General features: G+C 43.0%; 1 protein-coding gene across 5 annotated transcripts in view; it reads left to right on the forward strand.

The window, feature by feature from the left end:
- The window catches only part of fam13a (family with sequence similarity 13 member A), a 55,651-nt gene that overhangs the window by 19,794 nt on the left and 13,634 nt on the right, over positions 1-22,223 (forward strand). For all 5 annotated transcript variants that reach the window (XM_037099284.1, XM_037099292.1, XM_037099309.1 and 2 more), the window contains exons 8-14: positions 746-996; positions 7,289-7,330; positions 13,213-13,254; positions 13,387-13,551; positions 14,707-14,911; positions 18,273-18,331; positions 18,689-18,731. In XM_037099284.1, the coding sequence (XP_036955179.1) occupies positions 746-996; positions 7,289-7,330; positions 13,213-13,254; positions 13,387-13,551; positions 14,707-14,911; positions 18,273-18,331; positions 18,689-18,731 (807 nt within the window). The remainder of the gene's footprint in view (positions 1-745; positions 997-7,288; positions 7,331-13,212; positions 13,255-13,386; positions 13,552-14,706; positions 14,912-18,272; positions 18,332-18,688; positions 18,732-22,223) is intronic.

A 22,223-nucleotide genomic window follows, 5' to 3' on the forward strand; every position in this document is an offset into this window, starting at 1 on the left:
AATGGAAAGCAGCGGCCATAGATTTTTAGAAACAACCCATTAACTAAAACCCCAAATGGAAAATGCTCTGCTGATAATTGGTGTTAAAAAAAAAGAAAGAAAGAAAGAAAGAAAACCTTTTAATTCAACCAATAGACGTCTGTCCAGAGCCATGCCTCTTTTAGCATTGGTTGTTTTTGACCATTATCGATACTTCAGCTGCTGGCATCAGACCCATTTCGTACTCTGTTTACCACAGCCGGGCAGTTATTTGGACTCGGTGTTCATGAGCAGCCATACCGGTGCTCTTCATATATAAACTAAGAGAAAGCTCGGTGGCACATTCTTCGACACATCTCTCTGGACTCCCCGGTGAAAACTCAGTGAAACATGCAGAGGGGTTCGCTGAACAATGTGGCTGTAGTCAGACTGAGGTTCTTCTCCTACACTACAGTCAGCGGTTCACGACGTTTGTACCCACTCAGGGTCAGCACGGTAAGACAAACATCAGTCTAACCTTACAGTTTTATTAGCTAACCTCTTTTTTTTCCCCCACGCCTGCTTTTATAGCTCTTTTATTGCTCTCTGCTTCACCTCAGGAGAACTTCAAAAGCATGTTTTACTGTAACCTGAGAAAAGGTGTGCTCCTCCGAGCCTGTGGTTTCCCGTCGAGCTTGACTGTGTCGAATCAGCATATCGTTTACGTCCCGTGTTGTCTCGTGATGGCGAAACACTCACCTGTCGTTGGCATCTCTGTTTCCCTCAGGTGAGGAAAGGGAAGAGTGACGTTGTGACTCAAGTGGTTCCTCAGCCCCGCCGCTCTGCCGGGTTACCCCATACGAGGCCCCTGTCGATACCAATAGTTTTGCCCCTGACCGCCCAGCTGAGAAGCCCCAGTCCGGAGGCGATGGACACAGCTCCGGTTCTGCTGGCGCGCCCAGATACCCCAGACACTGCATCGCAACCAACCCCCCTACCTAACATTAGCCCCGCAAGCAGCATGGAGGCCCTCAGCAGGTCAGTGTGTCAGAAAATTACAAACACAAACTGAGAAATGATCATTTTGCTGAATGTGTTTTATTAAAAAGCCACAAGTGTTAAACAAAACGTAACTACTTCATGCACGACAAAACCTACTTTACAGTTTACCAGTCTCTGTTTTTGTGCCTTTTTTGTGATGTTACAGTTCCAGTGTGGGATGATTCTAGCTGCGGTAAATAGGTTATGACCACTGTTTGCATAGCCGATGTGCTATCAGCGTAGGGTGAGGGCGAAGAATCCCGAGTGTTTGACAGCGATCAGGGATCTAAAGCCCCAGCCGCGTGGCAATGTGCCTCTGGCATGCAAACAAGCCTATTATAAGACGCTGAAACTGGAACCACTTGGTGTCGAGTGTCCTCAGTCCTGGAATAGCAAGGCTACAGCTGTGTCTGTTGTTGGGGGCCTTGCTGTTTGACGGAGGGTTTTGACTAGCATTAACCTTGGCCGTGCTCGCACCTGCGCCGTTTGTCTAAAGAAATGTCGTTATCGTACTGTTTAAGACCTCTTGGCAAGCACTCCGAATCCAGTTTCATGAGCAGTGTGTGTTTACCGACAGTGTGAGAGTTTGTCTGTGTTTGAATGTGGGGCAAAGTAGTAAATGCTGTCAGTGTCATGTTGAAGCGCGCAGATGAGAAACGAGGATGCTGTTTGGCTCCTACTACGACTCGTCGACCACACCAGTGACCTTTGATATGACATTAATCAGAGTCTCGCACCGTGTCAGCACCAGATCCATTAACACATTACAGTAAAGTTTAGTACTACTAGTGTTCTCACACATACCGCCTGTGTACTGGATTACCAATATCGCCTCACCCACGTATACTTATATTTACTGACTATATATATAAATATTATGGAAAATAAAATAGTTTTCATTCTCACAAATTCAATTGACACTTCTCTGTTTTTCAGAGCTCTTCCTCAGTTTTGACATTTTCCCTCAAGGTTTAGATGTAAGGAAGATAAGCTTGCATGTGAAACCTGAAATGTGTTAAATCAACAAATTGGCGCTCGCTAATGGACCAGATGTTCTTGTCTGCAGGCAGTGGCAAATGTGATACTTGTAAGGTGGCGGAGCTTTCCTCGCCATGTCAGGGCGTCAGTAAATCTCCTGTTAGATTTCCTTCACACTCCAAGATTCTCCTTGTCAGGTCGCATTGGGTGACTGATGTACAGACAGCATGACGGGGAAGTGCGTCAGCAGCCTGAACTCACTGGTATTCACTGATAGACACCTGCAGTTTGCAAAAGAAGGATAAAAATGGCTCCTTTAATGGGCCGAGGCGTTTGATACTTGGCAACATAAAGAATGTAAGTGAACACAGTGGAAAGATGGTTTGTATTTTAAAAAAGGGGGGGTTTAAATAGCTGTGATTTTCACACATACACCCATAGCAAATACATGATAATTTTCCAGAAGTGGATCCATCTGTGTTTTCTTATCTGTAACTGCTCTCATGCCAGTTTGTCAGCTTGCTCTCACTTTCTGTAGGTATGTGTCAGACACGTCTGCGTCAGCATAACACAGCACATACAGCAGCAGAGCCCAGTGTGGTTTTCATATAGTTCTGCTTTTCATTCAGGATTATTTTTTTTGTTGTTGATATATGAAATCCAGAATTTAGAGAGTGTTTACACCTTGTTGGTGGTAAAAAAGCATTTAAAAAAAAAAAAAAAAACCTGTGGTATAGAACCTTTGTCTTCCCCCTCTGGCAGTAAGAATGACTAAACAAACACTGTCAATGTGCTAATGAGCCACACACCTATTTCCTATTTGCTGTAGCCTACTCTGTCACTCCGGTTGCTTCCACTTTAGCACTGGCTAACCAGTCTTTGCTGGCAGCGAGACAATGGGAAAAGTCAGCACAAAGTCATAAAAGCTCCAGTATACTGTGAATACAGAGAGATACATGTGTGGCTTAATCAGGACTGTGTGAAAAGTCCCGCGCTGCAGGTCTATATTTATCTGATAACCTGTATTACATCTGACACTTGCACCCCTCGTTCCAGGAACCTCCCCTGTCGTGAGTCCGTCCGCTCGCTCAGATCACATTCAGCACGCACAAGAACTCAGCTCACCATCATCAGGTTTTGATATGACTGTAGTGGTTCCACTTTTAGATCCCGTCTTGTGTCCACGTTTGACATGCCTCGTCTTTATCGAACACATTAATCCAGTCATTATGAATGCCACAGCGCTCTCACCTGTACCTGAAATATGACACCAGTCTCATTCACCACACAGGCCGCATGAGCTAACATAGCAGCATCGTGTGAGCTTATTATGCTCTCAGCTTTGCGTAGTTTCAAGCATACTGTCTTTTGTGTGGCGTTGCCATGGTTCACTGAGTCTTGTGATGTAACCGTCGGGTTTCTTAGAATCCTGTTGGAAATAAGTGGGAGTGAGGAACGTTGCAGTGTGGTGTGAGTGCAGGTTCCCTGTGGGTATAACAGCATTGTTGGCCGCCCGTCAGGAAGTCTCATCCATCAACCTGAAAGCCTGACAGCACACATACATTTACAGCAAAAAACCTGCAGGCTGGATCAAACTGGTTCTCTTGTTCTACTGATGTTAGTGCCAACTCTTATACTGGACAGAGGTCCCTTAATTTAGGTATATGAAGAATCTGAGTCAGTCAGATTACAAGTACTAAGGCAAAGTCAACCAGCTGTTTTATTCTTATTCTTATTGATATTATCACCATTCTTCCAATAACCTCCTTCAGTTTCTCAGAGACTCCCCAGCAGTCAGGAGAGCTGAAGGCTTTTTGAGGGACAGCATTTCAAAGACGATGTTCTGGACACTGAGTTTGATGTTCACGTTTAGCGACAGACCTCACAGAAAAGTCGCATCCGTGAGGCGTGATAGTGAGGGAATGTTTTTTTTAACTCATACTGAAAAGTCGGGATCTCGCTTCTCAAATGTCACGACTTGTTGCGCGAGTAATTTTCGGATATTGAGAAACGATGAAGCTGTTTGGCTCCTACTATGACTTGTTGAACACACCAGTGACCTTTGATGTGACGTTAATCAGAGTCTCGCACCGTGTCAGCACCAGATCCATTAACACATTACATAAAAGCTGAGTATGACACACGCACGGAGGACATGTGAAGACATCACTTCGAGCTGTGGTCTCTCACAAGTACTGATGGGCATATTTCAGTATTTTCCGTCACTCCTGGAGTGTTTGGGATTTAGGGGGAAAAATGGAAATATGAAAATTAGAAGAATAACAGACTCATTGTGTTTTTGCTACCTGAGAATAAGCCTTTGATATATCTACAGAGGGAGAGGTGTCTGTGTCTGTTACGTTGCAGAGAGCAGACAAACCAAACACTGGCTCTGGAGCGGGCCTCTCGTGTTTTTAGTGCCCGGGCGGTGAACAGATAGTGACAGAGAGACTTGACACATAACAAGATTCGTCCATCATATTTTACCCATAAATAGTTATGTCCATCTGCAGGTCTGTGCCTTTGCTTCAAACCCTCTTTGTTGCTTTTGCTCCCCATTGTTGATGTTCTCCGCTGGAATGAGCATATACCAAGCATAGCTTAGCCAAGCTTATCCATTAAATACTTTAGGTCGTGACTGCCACACACTTTGTGCTCCGAGATATTCTAAGAATGTCCGGCACATGTTGAAAAGCCGACAGTTTGGGGGTTCCGAGGGGACCAGAGACCGAGAAGAGGAGCTGGGACACCACTGAACCGTGGCTCCTTAACAATAATAATAATAATAATAAAATAGTATTCATATCTTTTTATCTGACCTAAAATAAGACCTAAAACTTTACTTTATGACACCACGGCGAGTGTTGTTGAGGTATTTTAGATAAAAGTAAGACAGGGCAGAGCAACAGGAGAGGTACAGCGCTAAACATTTCTGGAGGTGTCCAGCATCCGCTAAACCCGACTCCCTTCATCTACACATCTTAAGAAATAGGTTGTGCGCAAGTGGTGCGTGTCCACGTTGACAAACTTGACATTGGTAGTTTTCCGTTCACCCCGGAGGGATCAGGCTTTTTCCGAGCACCCTTACAAAGCTTCTTGTTATCCCCTCAGTAAGGTAGTGGGTAAGCAGGATTTCCGCTTTTGCAATTCACGGAGGCAGTGACGGCACACATTATTTTAATACGCTTGCCAGACTGTGTAACACCGGTTAAGAACAAGGGGGGAGAAAGCGTTCACTCCGGTGGCTCAGAAGGAATTTGGAAGTGTTCGTGGTGAGCGACACCTTCGCTGAGGAGCACAGGCACACTTCCTGTACATTGTGCCATTGGAGAAGACTTCTGAGGTTCAACGAACTTTGGCCCATTTTGATTCACGCCTGAATTGAAACCTAAATCCTTTGTTTTGAACTTGTTGAGGTGCTGCCCAAAGGGCCAAAGTGGTTCTCCCTCCTCCCCTCGACACGCCGGCCCTTCTTACAGGAAGCCACATGAATGCACGCCATGTACCAGAGCACACCAGAGAACCAAACACTCCCTGATTGGTCCAGTAAAAAAAAAAAGAAGAAAAAAAAACAACTCTGTTTTCTGTGCTTCAGAACATCTGAGACTCAACATCAACATGTTTACAACCTACCAGCAGACTTTGTGTTGGTGCAGCAGGCAAAATTGTGTCAAGCTGTAAGCTGTTCCACTTGAATTGAACTGCTCTTCCTTAAGACATCAGACAAAATCGGCACAAAAGAATCATTTTGCTGCTTTATAGAAAACATGGTGTGGCTGCATGTTTGGGCTTCTGCTGATACCGTGTAGTAAAAAGTACTAGAATTTATTTTAGTCGGGACCAGAACGAAAACATGTTTGTATTTATGATTGTGAGTCGGCCATTTTAAGGTAATGGCTTTAAAAATTATTTTGTTGGCTCAACATAATTTTTTAAAAGCCCCAAGCCCAGCGTGAGTCATCAGCATCGCTTGTTTTGTCCGATCTGTCCACAGCCCGACAGAATGAGCAGAGAAAAGGCAGCAAATTATCAAAACGACACAGCGGAACACAGGTTTTCTCTTTTTGCATCTTTGCTCAAAATAGCCAAATGAATCAATTAAAAGTCAATGATATTCATAAATAATAGCTGATTATTTTTTTCAATCGACTGTCTATTTTCAATCTGCAAAATGCTCTGCATGTTGAAGATGTGTAGGACAAAGGAAAAGTCAAGCCTTGTCATTCCTCAAATGATAAACGCTCAGTTTAGCAGCTGAAGTCAAATGTCTGGAATGGACGTTGCGACAATCCCTGCTGCTGCTGCTGCTGCTGTACCTGCTTTGTCACCAACAACACATTAAATCTGACCTTTTGTCCAAATCCTTTCTCTTGTAAACTGACAGCGGTGGCAGAGTTCATGTTTCTGTTTGTCGCAGGTGAACAGTCTCGATGGGGGTTTTAAGAGATGAACAGTCACCCTGTTGTGTCTTGTTCAGCGAAAAAACATCTTTTTCCACAGCAGACATTTTGACTAGTGATAATAGGAAAAGCGCAGGTGTTTCTGACAACATTAACGTTAACGGTTCTGTTCTGTTCTGTTCTGTTCTGTTCAGACGTCCCGGTAAAACCTTGAGAGTGAGCCAGTGTGCACAAAACCAGGACAGTAAAGCTGAAGCAGCCTGATCGAATTGTTGTTTTGTTTGGTTTTTTTTTTACATTTGTACAACCCGGTTGATTTGAGTTATGACACACATTTCAAATAAACTTGTCACTGTAAACATACGCACATGAAGAAGCCTCGCTGTAACACGTATGTATTTGTTCCACGGTCGAACACATGAGATTTTTGCTGCAGTGTTTTTCTTCCTCCTCTTGACTCGAGAGGAGATAACACAGTATTCAGGGCTCCGCTTGGGCAAACAAAACCAGGCGATTATGAAATTTTCAGCCCCGTAAGTGCCAGGATATGAAAATGTTAAGCAACCCCAACATTCAGCGCCAAGACTGAGTTCCTCTTATCGTTGCATAATTTCATCATGTGTCGCTGGCGTGCATCCAGCGGCAGCAGCCTGCCTATACTCTCCAGCAACCACCCATTTCTCTCTTGGTTCATAATAATTACCAGAGACAAGCTCCACAAAGCCACTGATCTGTAGAACTGCATGGCTATTATTCTGCAGACAAAAGCCAGCGACATGCTCCTATTTTCAGCCCCAGTGACATGTAGTGATGAAGGGAAGGAGGGGGTAATGTTTTTATCCTGTAGCACTTTATAACCACATCCTGCAAATTAATTGTTTTTGTCTTTGTTTTTTTTTTATATATTCCAGTTCCCAAGAAGACGAGAGGCCAATATCTCCTTTCTACATGAGGTAGGCCTCTCTTGTCTTTGTGTGTTTTGGAAAGCTTCAGAAACCGGGCGACAGCATGTTGTTTTGCACTGGAGGTGTGTGTGTGGGGGAAGTGGCCGTGTGCTGCCTTGGTGCATTATCATCGGAAACAATGGAACCACCAGTTGGAGGGGAAAGCAGGGCAGCGTGCACATGCAACAGTTTGCTCACCACCGTTTGGTTATTGTGGCGGAGGCGCCCACAGAACCACCGCTAAGGCGAAAGATACGCCTGGGCAAGAACGCTGTGTTTCCGAATGATGCTTGAGATAATTGGAAGAATAATAACTTTAACCATTTTGATAAGCAGTTCATCAACAAGGGGATTTCCCCATTGTGGGATAAATAAAGCCTATCTAAATGTTTCAGACAATAATTTAAGGCAACAAAAAAATTAAGAGAAAATGCCTCGTGTTCTTTTGTTTCATTCTCAAAAGGTCCACTTGGCATTAATTCAGTATTTCTTTCCATTTATTATTCCGTTATTATTGTCATCCATACAAACTTGCAGATTCATCGATACTGAAAATAATCCTCACTTAACTTTCTTGCCATTAGTTCCAAAGTGGAACATACAGAATTCTGGGTCAAAACAAACCAGTTGCAACTGAGTGGAACTGACAGTCCACGCATACAGTGTACAGCCGACCCCTAATTCTTTTGCACGTGCAGCTGATAACGTTTCATTACAACCCCGCCACACCCTCTTGATAATCACCCGTCAATCATCAATGACCCCCTCTGTCCGCTTCTTCAGTTAGTCATTTTGGAGTTGGCACATTTTGGAGCGATGTTTGACATCATGACCTCAGAGCTGATATGACTCAGTGGCAGCTGTTTTTTTTTTTTGTTTTTTTTTTTTCTTATTGCGACTTCCCAGTAGAAATGAATAGACAGAGGAGAAAAAGTTTCACCGGAGTGTTGAGTCAGATTATCCACTGACGTGATAAAGGGCGCAGTACATAAAAAAACAAAATACCGGTTAGTATTGTAGACTTCACGCAAGCTTGAACATTATTTCTTTTGTCACGGCAGTAAATCTGGATAGGGCAAAAAAAAACGTTTAACTTTTACTGGGACAATTTGTCCTGCTTGGCCATAATGTAATAAAAACAAATGCTTTTCATCCATGATAGAAGGTCAAAGGTCCCAATTTATCGAAGGACGTAATCTAAGTCCTGGACATGTGGTCAGTCAAAGAGTCAGCTATGTACAGTATGTATATTACTACAACATGTATGACTGTCATGTAGGGTGTGTAATCTCTGTGCTGGAGATGACACTTTACCACTCACACGATTCAAACTAAAGAAGTCGTGGTGTTACCCGACTACGTAATTGTGAACTTTTATAAAACATGTAGACTGATAGTGAAATCAGTAGTCGCAGCTCTATCCCGTCTAATCCGGAGTCTGGAGATGACTAAGACTACTGTCTGTTGACGCCCTCACAGCCCCTTCACCTCACTCTGTCTCTCTCCTGTTCACTTCCCTTCGCTCACGTTCATCAATGACTAACTCCGCAGCCTGCGTGTACTTTGTCACACACACACACACACACACCGTCCAGACTTTCTCTCTCTCTCCACCGAAGTCGAATTGCATTCCTTCACAGACGGAAGGCTGCCACAGAGGAGTTTAACCTCACAGCCCAGTCAAAATGGATCATAGATCAACATCTTTTTTTTTTTACTGTGTGTGTGTGTGTGTGTGTGTGTGTGTGTGTGTGTGTGTGTGTGTGTGTGTGTGTGTGTGTGTGTGTGTGTGTGTGTGTGTGCGTGCGTGCGTGCGTGTGTGTGTGTGTGTTGACAAAAGACTCTAAAGGTCCTGGCTAATATCTGACTGTGGTGTAATACTGGATTACCTGAATCGACATCCCTGGGTTCACAGTGCTGAGGATTTAACTGGCATAAGCTTCCGCTGTGGAAGATTTTCACTTGTTTCCTCCTCGCTTTTTTATGCCTCAAAGAACACTAAACTCCAAAACCCCATAACAGACACTAACTATGGAAACATGTTATTTTATTCTTACTTTTATTTGGTCAGCAATTTTCTTAGTTATAAGTTCCTTAAACGAAGCAATTATACGAAGCAGACTTTAAGCTCTTGTAAAACAAAGACTTGCACTGCTGGCTTTTAAAAAAAATCACATTCGGAGAAACGAAAATAGCACAATTACATAATTACACGGTTAAAATTCCAGACGTATCATTTCAATACAGACCTGACTTAACAGTTCAGTAAATCTCACAGACACCATCAAACTGAAAACAAGAAAAAATGTTGATGACTTGTAAATTCAGAATTCTTATGGTGAGTTGGTCAAAGATATCGAACAGATCCATCATGGATCATCCAAGTCAAGTTGCTTCAAGCTGCATATGATGTTTGTCAATTTAAAAGACACATTTTCAAGTCAAGAAAGTTGCAGTTTGTCATTAGATAGTATACTATCATCGAGTTTTGTTTAAACTGCTCAATGAACTACATCGTCTCTCTCAACACACGTCACCAGCACCAACATGGCTGCCAACTCGGCGCAGAAGGGCTACTATAAAGTGAAAATCACAAAAGTCACTGATGAAACCGATTTATTATTCAGTCATTCATTTGCAATCATTAAAAGGGCTGTTCCCAACATCCCAACACCATCTTGGCCTAAATAACTTGTCTTAGAGATATTTTGTAGTCTTGGTATTACTATATCGCAGGGCTGTATTGAATCCTAATTGTAGTACAGGGACTCATCTGTGCCAATCAATTAATATATCTGAGTGTACAAAAGAACATGTGGAGTTCCCCAAGGCTCCATCCTAAGGCCTCCTCTGCTCAACACCAACATGCTTTCACTAGCAATCCACTCCTACGTGTCTTTTTATATTGCCTTCTGTGCGTGCCTAGTCTTGAGTGTATATGTACATATATATAAATATATATGTATAGGTGTTTGTGTGTGTTGTGAAAACCTTCTAGGTAGTCCTCACTGCATTGGCCTCAATCCAACTTCATGTTTGTTCTGACGAGGTCTGACTGCAGCAGACACTGACCAAACTACCATTATCTTAATCTTTATACGACTTCTTTTGTCATCCCTACACAGGGTAATGTCAATCATGCTTAAACAGTAGCAGAAGTCTGTTTTCATGTTGTTTTCTCATGTTGTAGTACAACATTGACAACTGAAAGGCAGGGAGTGACTCTCAGGGTCTTTAACATTTATACAACAGGTTAATGAAATTACATAATCACAGTGTTTCAGGATCACCTGATCCTTGACTGGAGCTAGTGGAGTAATTTTATATTTTTAGAAAATGCGTGTTTGAGAAAGGATTGTTGGTGTGGTGGTGATATTTTTGTCATGTTTCTGATGCAGTCACTCATCCCGCTTGCCTTACAGTCTCATTTGCCAGTAGTTCATGACTCAGACTACCACCCTTACGCACCAGACAACAATCCTGTCTCATACCATACTGGTTTCACACTGTTGCATCTTTAGCTGGAGCGGAAATGGTGCAGAGTTTATTCTAGGCAGTGATGACGACTTTTGTCTGGTGATTTACCAAACTGCCACACTTGGTTTCTACGGTGCCAACCTGAAGTCTATTCGGAGTAGATGATCCCTGCCACGAGACACTTACAACTCGCAGGCAGCTGTTTATTTCATCATCAGCCTAAATGTGGCACAAGTAGATGTAAAAGAAACCCATTTTGATATGACAGATCAACACAGAAAGAGTGTTGTGCCTGAACAGAGTTAATGAATATCATAGCATCGTGAAAAGTACATGATATTAAGTGTCTGTCATAAGACTCCTTTTTCTGAGAACTGTGACCCACCAAGTTTAAAATCTGTGCATTTTAAGATGGAAAAAAAAAAGTTCAAACACATAGAAATGGTCCAACTAATTTACTTGCCTAGACATTTTTATCATAATCAAACTATCCACCATTCATTAAGCTGTTCTCAGTAAACATGGACAAATAATTATGTCTTTACAACAAGGAGGCTGAGTCTCCTACAAAGCCCAAGGATAAATCTGAGGGCTCACAAGGTGATTAAAGGTATTCTAAGAAATAGTTTTGGTGCGTATGTTTCTTAATGTTCTATAATTTCTCCAATTTTCTCCTGAAATTTACCACATTGAATTAGCCAATCTGAGAAGTGAAAATCATTCTTACCCACAACTTTCCCCGCTAGTGCCACGACCTTTATCACACAGTCACAGAGTGCTTTGTTTTACGAGCCCACAAGCCAAAAAAGGTTTGAGAACCATTGTCTTAAACTTATACAGTGTTTGACGCAATGATGCAAATTGAATCACAGGGCACAGTACACTTGATCTATATGATAACCATCTTCACCTGGCACAAATTCCAGTTATATAATTAACCCTGCCACCACCTTTATAAGTGCCGGGGGCAGTTGCTCTAGAAGGCTTTTATCATATTTCAGGCTTTAGCGTATCCACTGCCCTTTATGAATTCATGCCTCTGACATTTGCAGGCGCTAACACCCCAAGTCAAGTCAACATTAGTAAGCCATTAAACCATTTTCTGTTGCTTTAACCTGTTGCATGCGGAGCCAAAGTCTATTATTAGGTAGCAGGCTAATATTTTTCCTGCTGCGCTCAGAGATGATGAAGCAGTTTAGCTCCGCTGCCTCTGGACCACCTGTGTGAGCCTGAGCTGACATAACTTCCACTCCTCTATCCGTCCCCTTTATTTCCCAGCTGTCTGATTAAGTCTAAAGTGAAATTGAAGTCTTGTGTGATAGAAATCCTTATAGTCGTGAGCTGAGATGTTAAAACTGACCATAAAAAAGCGCCAGCGCCTTTACAGCCCCGTGTTTATAATTTCAACTCACCAAGCTCATCAAACTCATCATCTGACTATCACAGGACAGCAGATGCCGTCCTTTTAATCTTATTCTCCGTCACTACATGTGCAGAACCTGCTATTTTACACAGGTTCACCACAGTCACCTTCACACCCTCACTCCATTATTATCTCTCCCTTTATCAGAGCACTGCACCGGGTCTGTGCCAAGCCGTGCTATTACTGTCAACACGGCTGTTTAGGAAAGATCTCTTTTAGGTCACCCCTAAACGTGTCGACGTCGCTGTGCTCCTGTCAGGGAGTGACGTTGAAGATTGTTGCAAAAATAAATACCGGAAACTAGTTTTTAAAAGCTGCACGTCAGTTTTATCTTGACTGGGCTGTTGAGATTCGGTACCGCGTTGTACACATTAGCAAAGAATATGGGCAGAATCTCTCAGGAACGGGTTTAAGCTCTGCAGAAAGTCTCATGAATTACATTTTCTGGCGGGGAAAAAAATGGAATCTGAACCACTGACGGTTGTACCTTTGATCTTTGCATCTGCAGTTACAAACCCACCTGTTTAGTTGATGTGTTACCACTTGTCTGATGCTGCTGTCGGACTCTAATGTAATAATGATACGATATCTTTTTATCTAGATATAGATATACGGAATTAGATACAGACACTCCAGCGCACAGATAGCGTCATTGTTGATTACACTCCAGATGACACGCCTGTGTGTGTTTTAAGATTGTGAGAGGGGGAGAACAACAATGTAGAAACAACAGATCAATGCAGACACTATCTAAGGACCATATACTCTCCTGTAGGACTTACATGTAGTCATAGGCGCTGGCCGTTCTGCTCTCAGAGGACCTACTTATGCTCTGAACACGGCCGATGTTAATACTCACTCATGCACATGAGATGCCTTGATCACCTAGGGCCAGAACCAGAGCCTGGGGGATTCTCAGCGTTGCTCAGTGACCTGTTGTGACCACCTGTTTCTGTTGCAGTAACCTTCTACATGCTTGTTTTTCTTTCAGTAACCACCTCTCCCCCGTCCACTGCAGACCAGATGTGGTAAAGTAAGCGGACTTCATTACTGAATCCATAGTGGCACGAAACGCAGTGCAGTGTTGCCAGCTGTTGCCATTAAATCAAACTTGTTATGTTCAGTTGCAGATTTTTCCTCTCATCTTCTTTCTTTTGCCCCTAAGTTTTCTGGACAGGACGATACGTTCGGCCGTGGAGCAGCACCTCTTTGATGTCGATGGTCAGAGTTCGCCGCCGACATCGCCGAGTGTGACGCCGACCGCCCGCCAGAGACGTCGACACCAGAGGGAGCAACAGGAGGAGGGGCCGAGAAACAAAGAAAGAAGCAGGTAATGAGCCCAACACCGTGAGGACGTGCGTAGTTGTTGGTGGTACCAGCATGCGGTTTGTCTTTAGAAGCAACACTGAAATGAAACTTTTTTTTTTTTTTTGCCATCGCCAAGGAGGTACTGTTTTGGTTTGTAGGTTGGTTTGTCAGCATAACTACACAAAAACTATTGATCAGATTTCCACAGTGTATTTGGTGTACTGGTGTATTTATTAGGTTGGTTGATGCGTGAGTTCAAAGGGGACTGTTTGGCTTTGGCGGAGGTATGCACTCTACTGAGTGCTATTCTTGTTTGGGATTGTGTAACTTTTTTTGATTGATTTTTTGATTGAAAGTCAAGTCGCTTTTTTAAATTCTAGTATTCTAGTAGTATATAGACACGGGGAATATTCTTTAATATTTGATTAGAAATATGTATATTCAAGGTGTCAAAAGAGCAGAACCATTCAACGTCCCCCCACCTTCTCAGTCCACAGGTTAACCTTTACATTGAAAAGAATAAAAAGAAATACAGAATAAAGGACATATAGTCCTGTAGTAATGGTTGATCACTCAGCAGAACTTGTGGAAATGGTCAGTGGAACCCATCAAGGTGTAGTGAAACTCTCCAGCCAATAAGGATACTAGGAAATTCTTGTTATAAGTTAATTTCTCCACGTAATGAGCTGCACTGGAAAAACTCTATAAGATGGCATTCATTACTGAACCCTGACCTCAGTGCCTCGCTTGCAGCTCTACCACCTCCAGTTGGTGTGCATTCTGTGTGACCAGCTCGTCCACTGAGACGTCGCGCAGCCAAAACAACTGGAGTCATCGCAGCGAAAAGCTCTAATCCTTGTTGATGGAGATTTGAGAGAGTCTGAGAGATCGGTGACACGAGGATTAGAGGAGTGTATCAGACCACAGTCAGGAGGAAATGTCAATAAGAGCGCGGACAGTAAATAGAATTATCAGGAAAGCTAAACAGCACGTTTGCTGCCGGGGAACGTATAAGTAAATGAGGTTTCAGGATGACCTTGGCATTTGGTTTCCTGAAGCAGTTCACCCTCGTGTCATCGCTGATAGGAAAGAAAGCGGTGGAGAGAGAGAGAGAGAGACTGGGATGGAAGGCAGATGTCTCACTTCCTCACCGTTATTCTCGTCTGTCTGAGAACAGAGCAGCATCCGTCAGAGCAGACACCAACAAGGAGAACATCCCATCGAGTGGCGGGAGCAGCTCGGGCAGCGTGGGGGAGGACACAGGCAGCAGCCTGGACTCTCAGGGAGGCCCGGGTGGTCGCACCGAGCGGACCCCGAAGCCCAGGAGGTCGAAACACAGCCCGACACTGGTGCAGCTCACTGACAACCAGGACGCCCACGCAGTGAGTCATCACACCTCCTCGCCTCATCTCTTTTCATCTGTGTTGTTTGTCACAGTCCTGGCAGTGTCTCTCCTACTCTTCGCACATAGTTATTGAGTGTTTGTTTGACTGCTTTCTTTCCCTTTGTTTACATTTTTTCCTAGTCAGCGCTGAAAGTAGGTCAGAAAACAAGCGCTATTACAACAAGCACGTTATTTTGGCTAGTTTAGATCGCAGTGATTTCTTAACATTTATGCAAATGAAACATACCAAAAACCTCACCACAGTGTGCAGGGCACCAAACGGCATCACCACACATCATCTCCCTTAATGCACCTGTGACACTGACAGCCTTCATGTCACCCCCCTTGTCACCCTTTGGATCGGACTCTGCAAATAATTGTCACTTGAATCACTTAAAGCGGACAGCGGCGCGCAGGATGATGACAGGAAGCAGTGCAGCTGCTCTAATAGCTCCCTGCCATGCTCATTCTACAGCCGCCTGCAACACGTAGCACGCCACACTAATTGTTAACCACTCCTGCCAGGAGCGTTGCAAACGCAAGGGCCTCTTGTGAGTGCACAATTAGCTGCAGCTTTCATCCGCCGAAGAAGATGGTGCACCAGAGAGCAAGTTGCCCTTTTGGTTGCTGCCGTGTGGGTGCTCGAGACCACAGCGTTGCAAAGTTTGGACTCTCTTGATGCGATGATTAGCATCAGGTCGAGGGGAAATGATTGAGATACAGTGAAGCAGTGTTTTAATGTAGAGTGATACTTTGATCATTCAATCTAATCTAAGCCTCAGAGGTTTTATTGTCGTGTTTTTGTTGTTGTTTTATTGTGTCGGTTTAACAGCTCGTACACTGAAGTAGCTTCTGCTCAGCTGCTGGGTGGTGGGTGGGAGATTTCACCCGACCATTCCCACAAAGAGCTAAGAGCTCATGTTGTCTGAGATCATTTCAGGGTAATGTTACAAGTTACTGTGCAGGACTGTTTGTGGAAAAAGATTTTGAAGTTCCTTGTTTTGTTTTGTTTTTCTAGGTTTTCTATTCTAAGATTTGGCAAAAACAGACCATAACTTCTGGTTATATTGATTTACTGTCAATATATCAATAATGGATACAAAGTTACTAGGACTGGGTTTTTGGTTCCAGCTGAATGATATCCACAGCGCTGAATGTTGGAAGCTCAGAGGCTGTCGAACACCAAAAGCTGATATTGAATGGCTACTAGGATACTGACTCCTAACTGCTTTTTCTATGGTCCAGAATTTTTACATTTAAGTCAAAATTGTGTCCATTTTACACTCAAATATATCGTCAAAGTTTGTGTTTGTTTTCCATCATGAGAAGATTGGATCAGGTATTTGTTTTGGTATCTGTACCATTGGCAACAACTTTGATAACTGAGTATTCGCTTAAGTCGATTTTCAAGTAAAAAATAGAACAAAGAAATAAATTCCACATATTTCCTGATATTCTGTAAAGCTGCAATGAGTTGGCTAGATGCAGAAATAATTAGTGGAATAATGAGAAAAAGAAAAAAAAAACATACATAGCTCACTATATCGTCAGCATCCAGGTTAAGTGGACCAGTCAGCTGGGTTATAAAACACTTGTTCAGCTATCTCTCGCCTGCCAACCATGACACGGTGACTCATCCCCAACAGTTGTGTAGCGCTCCATACGATGAGTGTGTGAAAGCAGTCAGATTCAAAGCGAGGACACGGTGTGTGTAATACGACCCAGCCTCCTCTTACACTACAGCCGCACGACAGCAAGCCGGATTATTATTCACACTTGATACCTACAGTTGAGTCGTATGGCATGTCGTCCCGGCTAATAGAAATAGATTTGTTCAGTTTACACTCTCACTCTTACGAAATACGGCCCCCATGCAAACCATTTACATAACAGTACAGATGACACACGATGCCTTGACACACATATGGTATATATGTGATAGTTGGCACAATCAGGATTGGCTGAACAAGTGTCGTGTTGAGTGGCCGACAGCAGACGTTCACTTGGCAGCGTCCGTGTGTCTGTCCGTGTGAGAAGCCGTCTTAGCGAATGTGGGCCTGTTATGTCAGGAGTCACGGAGGGCGGTCAGGAACCTCTGAAAGCCTCTGGAGTGTTATCCCTGGTGCTGCTCATCATCCGGCTATACAGCATTATACAGTTCATGCGGTAGTTTTTGGTCTACGTGACCTTTTTTGATCAATTTTTGTATCACATTTTTAAATTTACACGTTGGATGCGCTTGTCTCATCCTCGATGTCTTTGGCTTGATGTGTTTTGTTTTGTTTTTTATGAATGCCGGCGAAGTGGCTCTATTCACAAGCTCAGTCCACCAGTTTTGTCCAGAGTGAAATGTGAATGGAAAAGGATTGGACAGAAACAAAGCAGAAATTGGTGTTTCCCACAGAGTGAATTGTAACAACTGACCATTTTCAAAGAGATCTCTGACACTGAAATGTTTTTATTTTAACAAAAAACTTGTCCACTAACATACTAAACCAAGATAGTGATCACGCTAAACATACAACCTGATATTACACACAGCCTCACAGAGATAACCAGGCCATAAACTCTACTTACTGTTCCACAAACATTTTTTTTATATGCTTTTCATTTGTTTTCTATGATACCAATGTCCGTAACGCTTTATATTAACATCATTAATGTAATACTGACTTTATAAGATGCTTATTAAAGCTGCTGTATGTTAATAAGTATGTGTTGATAATACCATGATAAACATGGTAAATGTTAGATTTTAGGCCATTGGTGAGCGCTCGTTCACAGTTTACAGACTGATTAAGAACGTTAAAGCTTTAAAAGCCTCATGAGTTTCTTATAATTGTTTGTAGTAACATTAAAGGCACTTTTAAGTGTAATTAACTTAGCTTTTTGGAATTGTTGACCCTTCATTAAGCTTCATTGTTGCTTTATTTAAACAAACTTTATTTAATCATTTATTAGCTGTTAACTATTCATTTTGCAGCTACCTGATCTAGAGCCTGAGCAATGCCTTCTTAAGGTTTTCATTTTATTTAGTTGGTTGATAGAAGCAGTCTGGGTTCCTCGTTTCATGTTTCATATGATGTGAGCCAGAAGTGAAAGTGATATTTCATGTCAGTGAAGCAGCTTGTGAGGTCCTGTGTAGCTGCTCTTTTTGACAGCGACAGCTTGCGGTGTTTTTGCCAATAGCTACAAAACAGTGACAACCATGAAAGGTTTAAAGATGATCATTCAGAAAGGTTCATGCAATCAATTATCATTTTTACGCTGATTGTGATAAGATAGCGCAGCTTGGCCCATTTTGAAAAAGATGGCTAAGTCGCTGATTACCATTCAAGTTGTTTGCGTCTTTTTTCCAGCTCAATGAATGTGTTGGTGAGAGACCTGGACTTACCTACATGGAGACATTTCACACAGGGTAAGCTTCACTTCATGGTGAATCCCCCTTTTTTCATTTTCCTATGAACGCACAAGTTGTTCATCTGTTGCCTGAATGTTTGTTTTACAATCGAGAAGCTGCTGGGTGCCACTAACAGCTCTGCCTGTTATCTGAAGGAATCTGTTTGACACACTGTGAAGTTTGTAACATACAGTTTATCTGATGGAAAAAGGCGGCAAAGATACAGCACATCTGCACGTGTATATATAAACTGGTTGAGGTTTCCTGAGGTTTCTGACTGTAAGATTAACTGGAAGTCTTTGATTTGACATGAGCCGATGTGGGGAGACTTTGCTAATGTTGTTGCTCAGTTGGATTTTTTTTTTTTTTTTTCAGGAATGACATTTCAAGAAAAGATGGCCTCGGCTCTCCTTCACAGGTAGGTTCATGATCACGATTCCCGAACCTGAGTGCGAGTGATATGGATGTGGAAGAAAGGGGATGGGAAGGGCCAGGTGTTGAATCTCAACACGACTTTGTGACTGACTGACTGAAATGTGACAGTAGCACCAAAGTTCTGCAAGCATCAAACTCTCGTTCAGACGTGCACCTGTTTTTAAAACACTTCCCGATTTCAACGATTGTACGGGAGCTCTCATTTAGTTTAACATTCGAGAGTTTTGGCTTCGCCTTTATCTTCCTTCAATCAGAGTATTGTGTTGGTGTCTGCACATACAAATGCACAACATGAGATGAGTCCAAGTGCTCTGCATAAGACACAAAACAGCATCAAGACAGGATATCAAAGAAACACAAAGCTGTATCAAAAGACATAAACAGTTGTGTGTAACATGCAAAATATAAGAATAAGAGACTGAAATAAAAACAGAAGAATAAAACAAATCTGTGACATGAGTGGTATGAATAAACAACCTGTGGCCATCAGAGAGAGTAGGCACTTGGAAACCCTCTGACCGATGTTTGTCTTTCGACCAGTGTGATTCTAACCTTCGCCCGTGTTGCTCTGTTACTCAGCGGCGTTTGGCAACACGGCCACAGCTGATTTGCTGAACAGAAACTCTGCACCTACAGTTCCACAGAAACGTATCGCTTCAAGGGAGATTTTGGAGTTCTCGCTAAAAGGGATTTTCCCACCGTTGATCTAAAACAAACACGCGGTCGTTCTGCGGGCGGCCTTTTCTAAACGTTGTGGAGATCCAGTCTTTTTGAGTTGAAGTGTGGCGTTGCTGTGGTTGCGAGCGTGAGCAAAACTAGTCACACTCTCCATCTGCTCGTCCCTGAGCAGAACCACTGAACAGAATCGTACAGCACTGGACCAATATGGTGAATCTCTCTCTCTCTAAGCAGCCCAGATGGACTTTAGTAGCAGCTCGGGCTGCAGCTCTGCCGCCGCCGCCACCACCACACTGTGCCACTGAGCGGCCATCTGGAGCCGGCATGGCGCCACTCTGAGAGGAGGCTGGTGCAGCAGCATCTCAGCTGGTCATTAACAACACGAGCAACACACAGACATGATTGTTACCATCAGGCCATCTTCATCTTCCTCTGAGGTGCAGTTACTTAAGATTAATTAATAGACCGATATCGTCTGCATGGTGACCTCCTGTTTGACTTATATATAATGAACTATTCTGGCAGAAATTATATATATATATTTTTGCTTTAACCAAGAAGATCAACAGAAAATGAATCAACAAAATCATTTAAGTCATCAATCTGTCAAAAAATACTTCACATTTGTTGTCTTGGGCCTTAATGGGCCTTAAATTTCAGTGCAAATTGCATGTATTCAGGTTTTGGACTGTTGTGTGGACAAAGTGAGATGGCTTCTTAGACCGTTTGAACAGAATTTGTATATTTCTTTAGATTTCAGAAAAAAAATCATCTGAAAACATACAATAAAAAGCACTTTGCTCCATTTCACGCCTCTGTTAAACAACTTTTTTTGAATTCTTATACACACAAACCCTCAATCGTGAATCAATATGTCTGCGTGTGTTGCATAATAACTTTAGTCCCTGTAAACCGATAACACACATGACTCCGCCGTCAACGTCTACGGGCTAAGAAAACTGATAGTGGGAAATGAGGGCCACCGTGTCCCTTATCAGCTCGTGTGTGCAGTTCAGGCTAGCTGTCTTAAAATAGGCCTGCAACACTGACGTGTAAATTACATGTCCACATAAATACCGTATCGGATTTTTTTTGCAGCAGCTTACATGTTTTTAATTTGATGAGTTTTGTGGTTCAAAAGGACACTATGCACCACAGAAAGTGGATATGTGTGTGTGTGTGTGTGTGTGTGTGTGTGTGTGTGTGTGTGTGTGTGTGTGTGTGTGTGTGTGTGTGTGTGCTTTGAAACGAAACGTGTGGGGGGAGCTCCACCACACATAAACGATCGGATAGGAGGCTTATGTGAGGCCAAATCCAACACATTTTGTGTGTGTGTGTGTGTGTTCCCAAGGTTACATGCATGTCTGTGTGCCATCTCTGCAAAATGCCCTTTAAATTCCTCTGTGTGTTTGTTTGTACACTGTGTGTGTAAGCCCCCCAAACACAGCTTAATCAGTGTCTAATACACACACACACACACACACACACACACACACTCAGACACAGTAGCTCTGTCTATCTCCCCCTCCCTACTTTGCACCAGCTGGACATCTCCCGATGATGTAATCCTGGCTCGAGTGTGTTTGAGTGAACACAGTGGATGTTCCAGAGAGCAGAGTGTGGACGCATCTGTGTGTGCCTGCGTGTGTGTGTGTTTGTGCACGTACATTAGAATTACGTTTGAACACAGCAGGACCCGGTGCACTGTAACATCTGTGCTCCTGGTAATCCACCGTGTCATCTCTTCAGAGCATCTTGAAGTGGGTTTACATTGTGCTGTCAACACTGACGCCAGCGATTCTGCTGCTGACTGGTGTCCTGTGGGATACGATGTACAAATGTATATTTGTATGTAGGATATTAATGACTTTTAAACATATATTTTTGTTGGAGGGGGGGGATTTGTTTAATGCTGTTGGACTGTGGATTTATTTGTGAGGGACTTGAGTCACAGAAGTTCCACAGAGCCCCTTTATTCAGCCTTGTGATGTGACAATATATGATTTACATGATTTAATCATTACATCATTAAGAATTCATTAATATGTTTTTTCCTCAACATTAAAATATTATCATGTCGAGACTTGATGGAAGATAATGGTATAACGATCAGGTCTTTAAATCTTGATGTCGGGACGGTAGAGGGCTCAGTCGATGACTCCCAGCCGACCTTATCAGACAGTCAAAACATGTAAGATAATCCAATCACCCAGTGAAAGTTGTTCATCAAACTCCCTTTTGACGAGTCATTTGCGTAGAGAAGGGTTTGTCGACAGAGGTTCTGCCGGCTGAAGAAACGTTCGGGCCCCTTGAAAGCAGATCACGTGATAATCTTAGATGCATAATGTGACGGTGAGTTGAGCAGCTGCTCCTCTCTCAACCTCTCTCACCTCTGAGACTCATGACATTACGTAACACTGACCCCCGCAGACACTTCTGTTTCGGGCTGATGAGTCCATACTTTTAATTGCGTGATTACCATCAGCTGTGCCGCGAAGACAAAGTACGGTAATTAAGTGTTGAACAAAGCAGACGCAACTCCCAAGTTTGTCTTTGATCATAAAGTTACCTCGGGACAGACTGCCATGACGTTAATGAGGCTGTACGCCATAATAAGCCTGTAAATATCTGTGAATCTGCATACGTAACACTTGAAATGCGGTTGTTCTTGATTAAGTTGAAAGCAAAAGGTGCGAAGTGGCGCAAAGTTCACTACAGGAGGACTCAGAGGGGTTGTGACTTCTCTTCTGTGACACGCAAATCTGCAAGAAGATACTTCCAAAAATGATCGAAAAAC

The sequence above is a fragment of the Acanthopagrus latus genome, chromosome 1, assembly GCF_904848185.1.
Source record: "Acanthopagrus latus isolate v.2019 chromosome 1, fAcaLat1.1, whole genome shotgun sequence".
NCBI classification, from domain to species: domain Eukaryota; kingdom Metazoa; phylum Chordata; class Actinopteri; order Spariformes; family Sparidae; genus Acanthopagrus; species Acanthopagrus latus.